Source organism: Pteropus alecto, unplaced genomic scaffold, assembly GCF_000325575.1.
Source record: "Pteropus alecto unplaced genomic scaffold, ASM32557v1 scaffold95, whole genome shotgun sequence".
Classification (NCBI taxonomy): domain Eukaryota; kingdom Metazoa; phylum Chordata; class Mammalia; order Chiroptera; family Pteropodidae; genus Pteropus; species Pteropus alecto.
In genome coordinates, this window is record NW_006441071.1 from 13,270,659 (window position 1) to 13,284,332 (window position 13,674).

At 34.5% G+C, this 13,674-nt stretch overlaps 1 protein-coding gene across 6 annotated transcripts in view; it reads left to right on the forward strand.

Annotated features, from left to right (window-relative positions):
* GLIS3 (GLIS family zinc finger 3) overlaps window positions 1–13,674 on the forward strand; it is a 420,354-nt gene that overhangs the window by 322,172 nt on the left and 84,508 nt on the right. For 4 of the 6 annotated variants that reach the window (XM_025051464.1, XM_025051463.1, XM_025051465.1 and 1 more), the window contains 2 exons: window positions 3,717–3,827; window positions 9,590–9,691. In XM_025051464.1, coding sequence (XP_024907232.1) covers window positions 3,717–3,827; window positions 9,590–9,691 — 213 coding nt within the window. The remainder of the gene's footprint in view (window positions 1–3,716; window positions 3,828–9,589; window positions 9,692–13,674) is intronic. The other 2 variants (XM_015594465.2, XM_015594464.2) reach the window with 1 other exon arrangement.

Consider the following 13,674-nt stretch of genomic DNA (forward strand, 5'->3'; position numbering starts at 1 on the left):
TCCCAAGCGTTCAGTTTCATCACACTTTCTCTGTGTTCACAGCCACACACTTATTGACATAAATCCTATAAGAACAATTGATTTTCATTATTACCTTTTAACTCTCTTAATGCTACAACATTTTGTTCATTTGCTAATGCCTTTTCTATGACTCTTTTATTTTCTCAATTATGTTGATTGTCCTCTTTTGCATTTCTCAGGGTTTGATGCCATTTTCCTTACACAAGGCCAGGTAGACTATATATAATTTCACTTAACAAAGCCATCAGGATAAATGTATTATAACATCACAGATCTCTTACCCCACATTCTTGGAAATAATGTATTCATGACAGTACATTTTCAACATTAACATTCTGATGTCTATTATTAAACTACACCAGAATTTGAATTTTGAAAAGATACTGTTATTTCTACACACCCTCTCATACATATTTAAGATTCTTCTGATGTTATAGTTGACATATTTATTAAATTTTATATTAGTCTCTATTAGTCATATTGATGGAAGTCATTTTAGCTATATGTCATGTAACCTTTCTAAACAGAATTATCTCCCAATATACATAAATGTGATGGTTTACCAGAAAATATCTGAAATATAATTAGAGTAATATGGGCATAAGATGGACCTTTTCCGTGCTAGCCTAACTGAATTCAATGATTTTAAGACCAACAGAATAGAATATTAAATGAATAAATTTGGTGAGTAGTAGTATTTTTTAAAGGTAGAAATAGGAAAGAGGAATAAATTATGTTAAAATGCCCTGTTTTGTATGTCTAAAATGGTCTTGGTAGAATCCAATAAATTTTTCAATTTGTCATTAAACTTATCATGGAAGAATGAACATTCATGAGACAAGATTGTCTTGAAAAATTGCTTCTGCTCTAACTAGTTATCTGTAGTTTGAAAGAACTATTGCGAAACTAAGTGTTATGGTTCTACAGTACCCTTTTTTGCTTGAGCTAATTTTAGCTAATCAAACTAAGAGCATTTTCTAAAATCATTTTGGAATTTTAAAAAATATATCCTTTTTTAAAACTTTTGAAGAAAGTTACTTAAGATAATAATTTTATGATTCAATTCAATGCAGTAGCTTTTTAAACCCTATTTTTATTTAAAAAAAATTATTCTTTATGAAATCTTTTAAAAACATTGTTTTTCCTTTAAGATACAAACTAGCTCCTCTTTAAATTGTTATTGCATTTGATAAATTGGTCAGCTCTTTTAAAATCATATAGAAATTAAACATTTGTTTTAAAAAGCAAACTGTAGTTGCTTAAATAATTTATTATTTAAATTCAGGTGCTTCTTCCCTTTCATAAAGTACTCCTTATGCTAATACCATTAGAATTTTGGATAAAATATCTTTCTTCAACTAAATGGATTCTTTACTAACAAGAAAATGTTTTTTTTTTCCATAATGATACTGAGTTCATAATTCTAACCTTGAACAGTTTTATTAATTCATTTTTATTAGCATCTTAATGTCTAAACAGTGGAAATAATTTTACAGTAAAAATATAAATAATGAAAAATGTAGTTTGATGAAGTATAGCATGCCATTTATAGCTTTGGTAATCTGAGGTAAAATGACCAGTACACCAGTACCACTTAGAGACCAACTTCTTACATTGCTATTTTGGCATACTGACCCCAGGTGGCTGATGGCAGGGGAGAGAATGAAGACCAGCTGAAAGGAATGATGAATATTCAAGTTTTTTTCAAGAACATCTCAAAATTAAATACAAAAAGACATTACCCATTTCTTATCTTTCTAACCCAAATAATAGTGACAATAATAATAATAATAATAATAATAATAATAATGGCACCGGTTTATATAACATGTTTGTATAACATGTTTATATTCCCAAAGATTTTTTTTTTTTACTTGCAACATCTCTGTAATGTTCAAACATGAGCTTATGTAGTTATAACATGATTCCAATAAAGATATTGGCGTCACTCACCTAAAGCCAAGGCAGGATAAGGTAGACTAGGGCAAGAAAGTCGTGTGAACCCAGAAAAGATTTCCAGGTTAAAGAAAACATTTACTTAAAGGAAAATCATTGGCAAGTGACTTCAGGCCATAATTGGCTCACCGTTTTGCAAAACTGAGATATAGTGAGAGCCTGGTTCATCTATTGTACATTGTTATATCCCTGATATGTACTCAGTGCCCAGCACATCGTGTGAACCCAAAAGAGATTTCCAGGTTAAAGAAAACATTTACTTACCCAATGGAAAATCATTGGCAAGTGACTTCAGGCCATAATTGGCTCACCGTTTTGCAAAACTGAGATATAATGAGAGCCTGGTTCATCTATTGTACATTGTTATATCCCTGATATGTACTCAGTGCCCAGCACATCGTGGAAGTGTAAAAGCTGTTGGGCGATTCAGTCAATCACTCAGTCACTCAGTGAACACACAGGTCAGATAATCAAACTTGGAGTACAAATTGGGAGTGTTAAACTTAATTATGCATTCATAATTTTACCTTGTTCTTGAAGTCAAAAATGGCAGAAAAAAGTGAATCATAAATACAACTTCCAATAGGGTAAATAATATAATCCACATGTAAGTTGGGCAGTAAAATAAGGATGCACATGAAAATAGGAACAAAATATAAAGAGTAACAAAAAAAAGCTGATTTTTTTTTTTTGTCAGTAGGAGAGCTGGTTTCTACAGCAAGAATCCCATTTTAGAGACAGAGTTTCAGTTCTCTTCCTTACATTTCACTTCGTGTAGACAGAGCTAGAATATCGTACCTAATGAGATACTAAGTAGATGACTATTAATACATCTTGTAAACACAATTGATCTGAGATTTTTTTTTCTTAGAATAAACAGAAGGTTTTGATTTATTGCAAACTTAAAAGACATACACTCAAACCCTTGCTATGATTTTTGTTATTATACTAGGAATAGGTGCTAAAATTTAAATTGATATATAGTATATTCATTCATTCCTAATTAGTGTAAGCCAGTCAACAGGAATACAAAAATAAAAAAGATTCTAGACTCAGCCTTAGGCTCCACACATCACATCTCAGGAGCACATGGGGAATTGTGGTATCCAAAACTGGTGTTCTCAACACGTCCAGCCAAGGGCTTATTCACAAACCCAGGCTTAGCACCAGGACTCGTTTACAACTGATGACATTAATGTCTTTCTGGCTGATTTTTCATGTGTCTGTTGTTTGAAACCTACTGTCTCCTACTCACTACTTTCCACTAATTTTCCCTTTTAATTCTCTCCCTTTCTCTTTCTGAATCAGGTTTCTTCTGAAACATTCCGTTTTTTCTGGACTTTTCTACAGCTTATTTATACCTGAACTCTTAAAGAATATGTGTTTCCTAGTTTCTGACAGTACCAAAGGTTGTTTTCAGGGGAACATAACTGTAAGTATGGCTGGAGATACTTATTCATAATTTCCACGTTAAAAAATGCCACAAGAGGTCTCCTATAGCAATCTCTTAAAAATTATCAAAGACAGGACATCTCTTTCTTTGTTTCTTGAAACTTTACTCGCCTTTTTGCTTTGATGCAAACTTACTGGGTTTTCTAATTAAAATGTCTGTGTATTACCCAGCATTTCACATCAGTCATTTGGTAATAGTTCATGCTCTGCAGTCAGTAGTCTTTGAGTAAATCTGCCCCTGTCACTTTTATGATTTAACCACAGCTTTTTCTTTCTTTTCTATTTAGAAACCTTATGCTTGTCAAATTCCAGGATGCACCAAACGCTACACAGACCCAAGTTCCCTAAGAAAGCATGTGAAGGCACATTCTTCCAAAGATCAACAAGCGAGGAAAAAGGTAATTTTAAAAGAGAAGTTATCCAGCCAGAAAAAAGCACATTTAAATTTTTCTGCAGTACTGGGAGCTTCTGCAGGGCATTGGAAATTCTTATACTCCTAAAGGTATAACATGTTTTAGACTCTTTGAGGAGAGAAGTCTTCTGTGAAATATAGGCATACCTCATTTTATTGCGCTTTGCTTTATTACACTTCCCAGATATTGTGTTTTTTATAAGACCCTCCACCAACAAAAAGATTGACTCACTGAAGGCTTAGGTGATGATTAGCATTTTTTAGCAATAAAGTATTTTTAAACTAAGATATGTACATTTTTTAGATATAATGCTATTGAACACTTAATAGACTACAGTATAGTATAGTGTAAACATAACTTTTATATGCATTGGGAAACCAAAAAGTTCCTATAACTCACTTTATTGCAATATTCACTTTATTGCTGTGGTCTGGAACCTAACCTGCAATACCTCTGAGGTAAGCCTGGAATAGCAAGGCTATAGTTTGCATAGCTGATATAGCCAGATATGAATTTCTGGGAAGGGCTTGTATAATAAGGATCAGAGAAAATTAGCGTAAGTTACCTAAACTGGAAAGTAACAAAAGGCTTTTATGGAAATTAAGTCCAAATGACAAGAAAATTAAATTGGGGAGAAAAACAGCACAATAGATACCCTTTTCATAGTATGTCTATTGGCTAAAATCATTTTAGCTCTGATGAAGAAGGTAGGTAAATCTCTAGGATGAGCGAATGACTAAGTAGAGAAGCATTCCTCCTTTTAAGCTTAGAAAAAAACATGTTTCTTGATAGGTACTGTGCATGAAAATCTGAGAAAGGAATTGACCCTAAAATTACTTTGACGTCAATGAGGGATTAATACATCTTTCAAAGTTCATAGAAATCATTGTATCTCAAATTTGGAGCAAAAGTTAAAGATCAACCAGTCAACCCCCGTGTCTTGTTCTTCTAACCTCATAAGCTCTCCAGCGAGTGGCTGGTCATGCTGTGCTTCGACACCTTAAGGGGCAAGGAACTTACTGCCTTTCAAGGCATTTCCTAATAACTGAGTTTGTAAATTTTTGGACCAACATGTATCTTCTGACCATGGCAGAAAATATGTTGACCTGACCTTGGCTTTTTGAGTATTTCATTTGTCTTTAGATCGGTACCTGAGATTTAAGGGCTCTTAATAACAATTTAAGGGAAGTTTAAGACTCAGCTTTTTTCAAGTGATTGAACTCCATGGTCATGGTTTTCAGGTCACCATGACTTTTTGCTAACTACATCCTGCATTCTTTCATGGTTTATAGGGTTTTAACATGTTTATGTTTGGAAATGCTCTGTAGTCTTTTTGTTACTTGAGAGGTGTTAGCACAATGCCAATTGAGGGTTTGAATATGGAAATAATTTGACCTCTTCCATGAGTTAGAAAAATGTCCAGTTAAAAGGATATTATAGATATTTTTAATTGTATACAAACACACTCTTGAAAGTCAATTGTTAAAATTATTTATTTTTCTCTTTAAATAGTTGTCTCTTTAATGAGGATCACAGTAAATTGATAACAGATTATCATTATCAATAGATAATATTATTAACAATAATAGATGTCTGTTTGATATAGATTGGATATAGAGTTGTATTTTAAAAGAGCAAAGTAATTGCTAAGTGAATTAATAATATAAATAAAGTTGTGAAGAGATGATTAATGTTCTTAAAATAACACAATGTCGTTGCATGCTGTTAACTGTGTTTAGCGGGACTGTTGCCTAACATTTTCATTGTTATCTGCATGTATCTCATAAACTTGAGGTGATAAGTTGTGTTTGTTTAGAAAAGCTCTTGCTGGTAGTATTTTTCCCTAAATATGACCATTTTCCACCTCCAACTTTTCTCAAATGTGTGAGGTTTTACTGTAATGGCAAATCTATCATAAGAGTGGAGAGCACCTTCGTAGATGGTAACAATTGTCATAGATATGACAGCATATATGCCCATATCTAGACAAATATAAGCAACAAAATGATATTGAAAGTAAGTATGGAAACATAACGTACAATTTAAGGAATTGTTAATGGTTTCTGTTCAAACTTGGTATGTTTCAGTCTCTATATAAAGAGTAATTTGATTTATGAAAGATTCTTGAAGCACTAATATAAAAAAGAAAATCAGACTTTGAAACTACAAAATATAAATTTATAGACAATTTGCAGACAACCTTCAACAGACAATCTAGATAACAAGGATATACTTTCAAGGAGCAGTATTATAATCTAATGTCAAATTTTACAGTATTCTCTTAATTTTATCTTACATAAAGTGAGGTGTTATTGCTCCAGTGATTTAGCTTTTGATGCTAACTCTGTTTTCTGCAAATGGTTGAATTGGATTTGGCTGACTTCCATTGCCTGGTCCTTAGTGACAAGTTTACTGTGTTTACTTTTTGAAATTTAACTTTTTTAACTTAAAGATTTTAAAAATCCTTTATGGATCTGTGATGGATTAATTTGTGGAAATTAAAATGATAAAGTTGTGCCATCCAGTAAAAAGAAGAAATGTCACTCCCAGGAGAAGCAGTGCTAATAAACCTGAAATCAATCAATCTACATTTTCAAACCTTGTGCTGGTATACCAGTGTATAATATTTACGTGGTACAATGTTGTTACTAGACCTTGGAGAAATTCTAATTGCTGACTTACATCAGGGCTTGGTATTTCAAATATTTCCTGGCAGCAATAATAAAAAAAAAAAGTAAGAAACAATAAACCTTTTAAGGCAGAATTAAGATTATTTACGACTTTAATTAAAAATTGAAAACTGGCATCATTTCAAAAAAGCCTTTACAAAAATGTGAATTCATCAAAAATAACCATAAAAATTCCAAGGTGATAAAGGCATAGTGGAGTAATGGTCCCAGCCCTAGGGAATTGTTTTGTTGAAAAGAATAAAACCCCTTTCTGTCACACCCTGTTAGTCATGGACTCATTTAATATACCCTGCTTGCCTGCCTCTAATCCTTTTTTTAACCCCCCACCCCTAGACACTAAATGACATTATTTTGGTCTTAACATTGCCAGCTTTATGGGGCCCTACTCTGAAATCAGGGGCAGTGGCAAGGCACCTTCAATTGTAAGACAAATGTTTACTAGGAAGAGCAGAAATCTCCTAAGCAATATGCCCTGGCAATAGGCACGTAGCCCTTCCCACACCTGTTGCATCCTACTGAAAACCAAGAACCTGAAATCTTAGCTAAATATTATTTAAGCTGTAAAAAGAAAGAAGAAAAAGAAGGGAGGAAAAACTTCTACTAAGAAATTGGGATAATTTGGCTCATTGCATGCAGAGAGTAACTTTTCTCTTTGTCTAATGTGTGCACACCCACACATCCCGTCAGCTGATGTACAGACTTCTTCCATCAAATGCACTTTGCAGATCTTGAGTCCATTAAATAGAGGGCTACACAGATAAATGGGTAGCGAAATACTCAAGTCACCAACTATGGTCTCCAGTGAGAATAGGCTCAAGCCTGTAGAGCAAAAGGCAGAATCTGTCCTTCAGTTCTGCCTGATAATGAGTGGTGAAATAAGAGAAAATTAAGGCAATAAGACACTTTAAATTTTCCTCAAGGCTGTGAGCTTTATCAGAATTTTTCATTTTCACCTTGGAAGTACCATAAGCAGGGGGATTTCCTTCAACTCTGGCCTGTTATCAAAATGGATTTTTTAAAAGTGAATGCAAAGAACACTGGGCCAAAAGTTAGAGATGACGTGAATCTTTCATCCATTTCACACTTCCTCAAAGATTCCCAACTTTGGGTGTGATTTGTCAAATGTTTGTTAAACATTCACCTTTGACCCACCATGGTAGATGACTTTCACTTTTGTGACCTCAACACAAGCTGTTATAAACCAAGCACAGCTTTTGAAATGTGTGTGAATGTAACATATATTTATTTTTCCTGCTTAGAGAACAGCTCTGTGTAGCTTTATGGCTAAAATAGAGTAGCTTATTTAATGAAACTCTCTTCATGTAGAACTGGCAATTCTTTGGAATCTGTTCAGAGCCATATATACAGAAAACTATAAACAATTTCATTAAGTATCACATGGGTCGACCTTGCTTTGTGCAGTTGTTGGAATCTTAAAAAGTAATATGAAAATACATATTTTCACCTAAATGGATGCATGTATTAGGAGAGCAAGTAAGGCTCACTTTTCTGTCAGTTGTTTTCTGTTGTCATCTACATGGTAGAAAGCGTGCACAAGTGTGGTACATAATTGAAGCCCCTTCCCCAATTTTGACAGTCTCCTTCCTTTCTTCCTTCTCTGCTCAGGAATAAACTAAAAAAAAAAAAAAAGAAAAGAAAAAATCACTCCTACTCTTAATGGAATTTCGATAATAGGCACATATCATGGACATATCATTTCAAGATGAGCTAGCTCCTCTTCCTTCTTCTCACGTTTAAGGAATCATATTGGAGTTCGAGGAAGAGTGGTGCAAAAAAAGAATGCCATTAACAACACTAATATGTTTGTTTTTGTTAAATGAGTCACTTACTAACTTCTGTACTTGTTAACAATTGGTAATTATTTACATCACACTTTCAAATAATGGTACCTGCCTGAATGTTTTCATGCCTCAGGTAAGAGTAACTGATTTCATGAAAGTCTCTGGGTATGCTTTTGTAAAACAAATATTTTTGGTTCAAAATATTATGCTAACTAATAATTAAATTTAAATGAAAAAAGTAAGTCAGGTTAACTTGAGGCCTATAGTACCAATCTGGAGTTTAAACCAGTTGTCTGGAGGCTTCTATTTTAAGCAGATCCAATATAAAACCAGCTATGCTTTCAAGAGCATTTTGATGCTACATGGTGATTGGAGTTATTAAAAAGGAAAGTTGTCCAGAGAATAGTAAGTTAGAAAAATCTTGTGTTCCTTCCTGGAGTGATCAGAGAAGCTGTCTTCAGCCTTACAAATATAGAAAAAAGAAATACTAGCATCTCTGGGCCTATTAGCCCAGTGTCTCTTTTTAGCTTTTAAAGCAGTGTTTCCCAAAGTGTATTCTTTGGAACACATTCCACAGGATGTTATTAGATATTACCTTTTTAAAAGGTTATGTTGTCATATAAATTTGGGAAATGCTGAATTAAATAATATTTAATGGATTCTATCATGTAAGAATTCTTACAGCCTTGGATATACCAATATTCCAGAGGGAAGATAACATTAAACATTGCTCAAAATTACTGACCGACAAAACAATCTTCTTTTTCCTCTAGAGCATCTCATCAAACTACTCTTCTAGCAATTGGAGAAATACAGTCTCAAGTAATTTCACTTATTTTATTGAACAAGTATATATTACACACCTATATTGTGTGTCAGGCACTGGATTAGACCCATAGATGCAAGTGCGTATAAAGTAGACATGTTCTTTGTCCTCATAAAGCCATGTTATCTTAGTGAAATCCAAGAGCAATAAAAAGGTAAACAGAAAATAAGTAATATAAATGCGAGCAAGGAAACAGAGTTGATATGGAGAGTATAGAGTGGGACCTATTGAGGCGAGATGGTCAGGAACACATTCAAATGACCACTGTAGAAATGAGAAAAATGTATCAGCTGCAAAATTTTTAAAGCACTGCTTAAGTCAAAACCGTACCTTTCTATTTGAGCTTTATTTAAAGAACCTGGTGCTACCAAGAGCACAGCAATAGATGTCAGGATCATCTTAGCTTGTTATAATCTCACTTTTCTGCAGCCTGTCTTCAATCAGAGGGATTGGATGCTAGAGAGTGAAGTGCATGGCTTACCTCTCCCAACTAAGAAAACAACTCAGCTGGTCAGCATTTGTGGTTCACAGGTGAGGCCCTGTACCAGCTCTGAGGATTTAGAAACACGTAAGACCTGAACCTTCCCTCCTGAAGATTTCATTCCAAAAAGAGACACATGGAGACACTTGTTTTCAATGAAGTAGGAGAAATGCTCTGATAAATTTTCAGAGAATGCTTCTGAAACATAGTATCTGGGAGCTCCTTTGCAAATGATAAAGATTCTTAAGGAGTGAAGTCTTAGATTCTATTATTTGAAAGCAAGGGGGAGATCTATGGGTATTTATATTGTTCTCAATTACATTATAATACTTTGTTTTGCATGGTAAAGTAGTTTTACTTATATTTCCCCTGGAAATTCTTAATTGGGACAAAAAATAGGAGTGTTTAGCACAGCTCCGGCCAACTGTGTAAGGAACGAGGATCCTATGACAGGTACTTTAATGAGCAATTCAGGCTGTACAGTGCCTAGCACGGCTACCTTATGGAAATAGGTCCTAGATAATTGCTTTTTTGATTGATTGACTGACAGAAGCCTCTTAAGCTTCTTATTCCCATTCTTTTATTAGATTTTGTGGATTCTTGATGAGGGTGATTTGGAAAAAAAAGCATTTAGCTCAGACTCTCTGCTGCCTAAATATAATGTCCTAAAATATCATGACATAGTTCATCATTGTCCTTATCAGGTGTCTGCTCTTCATCTCCACTTCTAAAATGTTCTATCTCTTGTGCATATACTGCTCCCTCTGCTAGCTCTCTGTTGTCTCTCTTTCAGCTGCAGTCGAATTTTGTCTTTGATATCTGTGGGCAATATTTTCCCATTTGTTTGTATCTTGGCTCTCTGAGCTGTGAAGATTTATTTTCAGGGTGACTTCACACACGGGCTTGGATAAGCCTAATGTAAAAACTTTTCATGGTGGATACTGGGCAGGTGGCTGTGTCTTAGAGTAGTGTTTGAATTGGCCATCAGGAGGTATGGGCTTCTTTTAAACAGTGCCATGTATTGCTTCGTGACTTAGCTTAAGTTACATTCCCCTGATTTTTCCATTTCCCCATCTTCACAGGTAGCTTGAAAGGCAGACATGAGGCCTCAGAGGTAAAAGGGTAGCTATTTCAGTAGAAAGCATTGTTGTCATCACATATCTGCAAACCAGGACAGTGTATTGTGACGGAGAACAGAACAACAGTGTCCTTGGAAATAGTTTCCTCCCAGAGAACCGAATATTCTTGTAGGTGGGGTCATCTTTTAATTAATTACTATAGCCGGTCTTTCTGAGTCATGTGGATTCTCAATGGTAGTGCAAACACACACACACACACACACACACACATGCAAATGAGGGAAAGGAAACTGAAATCCAAACCAGAGGGAATTAAAATCAAATTTGAACAGTGATATTTGGTTTTATTCAGGGATCGTTAACTTGGGGTCCATAGACCATTTTGGGGGAGTGTTCCATGGATGGATGGGTTTTAGGAATCACATGAAATCCCAGAAATTTTGTGCAAAATGTGTTTTTGTAGGGAGAGACTCCATAGATTTCACTGACTCCCTAAAATTAAGACACTGGTAACAAAACAACCCACAAAGAGACACAAAGGAAATTCTGGGAGGTTGTAAATATGTCAGTAACCTTGATTGTGGTGATGGCAATATCACAGATATTTACACATGTCCAAACTCATTGTACATGCTAAAAATATGGAGTTTTTTGTATATCAATTATACTTCAGAAAAGCTGTTTAAAAACAAACAAACATAAAGACCATCTGAGCCAAAATCATTGCATGATTCCTAGTGACTGTTTTACCTTAGTTATAATACTCAGAAAGACTTTGCCCATCTAGGAAGAATCTATGCTTCCCATGCCCTGGGGAATTTACTCCTACTTACCCAACATTTACTCTGAGTCTATTATTTTGCTAAGGTCTTGGGTGTACACAAATGGTAAGATACGCTCTTTTCCCTCGAGACAGCCAGAGACGTTAAAGCTGGATTTTGACAAGGGGTAGGCTGGTTGTATAGAGGTGAATTAAAGTGTGGAGTGGAGATAGACTAGAGGCAGTTGTACCAATTAGGACAGTATATACTTTTACAAGATTTAATGGATATCCAGACAAGGTTAATGGCATTTGGGTTGAACATGAATGGATAGGGAGTAGTGATGGATTAAATGCCAGGAATAAGGGGAAGGGAAGATTCAAGATGGTTCCAGAGTTCCTAGCATCCAGAATTGAGTAAGCTGTCTACAAGTGGAATTTCTTCTTCCTCAGAGAAATCTCAAGTCTACTTTTAACATCTGCAATTGATTGTAGATGCTAATCACATCTGAAAAAAATACTTTCACAGTAATACCTAGATTAATGTTTTATTGCATAACTGGGGACTAGAGACCAGCCAAGTGGACACATAAAACTGACTATCACACCCATAAACTAAAATCCATTTTGTTAAAATTTAACCGAGGTTACTTTATTTAAAGGTGACACTAGCCAAATGAAAATGGGGCGTGGTGAACCTCAAAGTATAATTTATATTGGTGCGAATTGATTATTCACTGGGAAAACAGAAGGAAATTAATAATTGGATATACCTGGTTCCACTTCCTTTCATTATACCATTGACAGTTCAAAGCAAATTTATTCATTCCATTTAAAGAGACTCTTCTAAGAGAGTAAAAGAAGCTTATACTCCAAGTAAATAAGTGGATACTTTTTAAAGCATATTTTGCATTATATATCAGAGAATTTACAGAATCATACAAGTTTATCACAATGTTAACTTGTAAATCTGTCATTTTTGTTAAGTTTATATCATATATTTAATACAGTGTGTTTATATCATATTAAATGAAATAATGACAGTAAAACACTTAGCATGATGCCTGACACATTATACATGCCTAGTAAAGGTTAGCTATTACTCCTAGAATTATATCGTGTCATCTGTTGTTTCTAAGAAAGAAGACAAGTGGTTGTTAAAATTTTAGTAAGTTGAATTTCTCTACTCCAGATTTCTCCATTAATTTATTTTTATCTCAAAATTATTTTAGCTGTTTAAAAATAATGGAAACTAAGATTATAGCATAATTGAGTTGTTTATATATCCGCTTTGTTTTTTTCTTCATGCAAGAAACACATTTGTAGTCATGTTTATATATTTTAAAATCTCAACCAGACAAGTTGACCATCCTAATGCCTATTTTCATGTGGAGAATCTATGTCTTTGGATTGGAAATCCCTGCCATTTGTCAGTTCTCCGTAAATATTCTTTTGTGAATGGGAGATGGATGGGTATAGATGTAATGCTGAAGAGTTTTACTCTTATGCCCATTTCAGACCTTGGTTGTTTTCCTGATTTTGCCTTTTTTTCCTCCAAAATTGACAAGATCTTTCATTATTTCCTCATTATAATTGTTTGCTATTTTATTTCATCTTGTGTGAGTTATCTGGTCATTTCTTCTGCATATGGACTTCTGTCATGGACCTGGATTCAAATCCCTACATCACTAGTTTTAATAATATAACCTTGAGTGAGCGACTTAACATCTCTGAACTTTAGGCTCTCATTTGTGAAGTTTGGATAGTAACAGCAATCCCATAGGTTCATTGTAGCTGCTAGTGAGAAGACACTTGTACAGTGCTTAATGTAGTCCTGTACCAGACAGAGCTCAGTCCTTGGAAAGGAGGTAGCTTATGGCCACAGGAGTGGGAGTTATTAGAAGGTGTTACAATACAAGGAAGATGGCTTGCTGTGCTCCATTTCTGCTGAAGAAACTGGTTTAAGAGAGGTGAAAGTCAGATAATAGCTAGAATTTTCTAAGGGAAGAAGAGGTTTTTCCTGCCTGAGCTAGTTTAGTTGAATTCTTGCTTGAGCAGGTAGAGGAACTTGACAAATAGATCTTTGAGCTTCTACAAGGCTCCACTTGAGTTGTTTATCAAATGGAAACCAATCTCTGTGATTCAGATACTTTAGTAGGGATCATGGTAATAGTGACAAAAATGGGGTCTTATT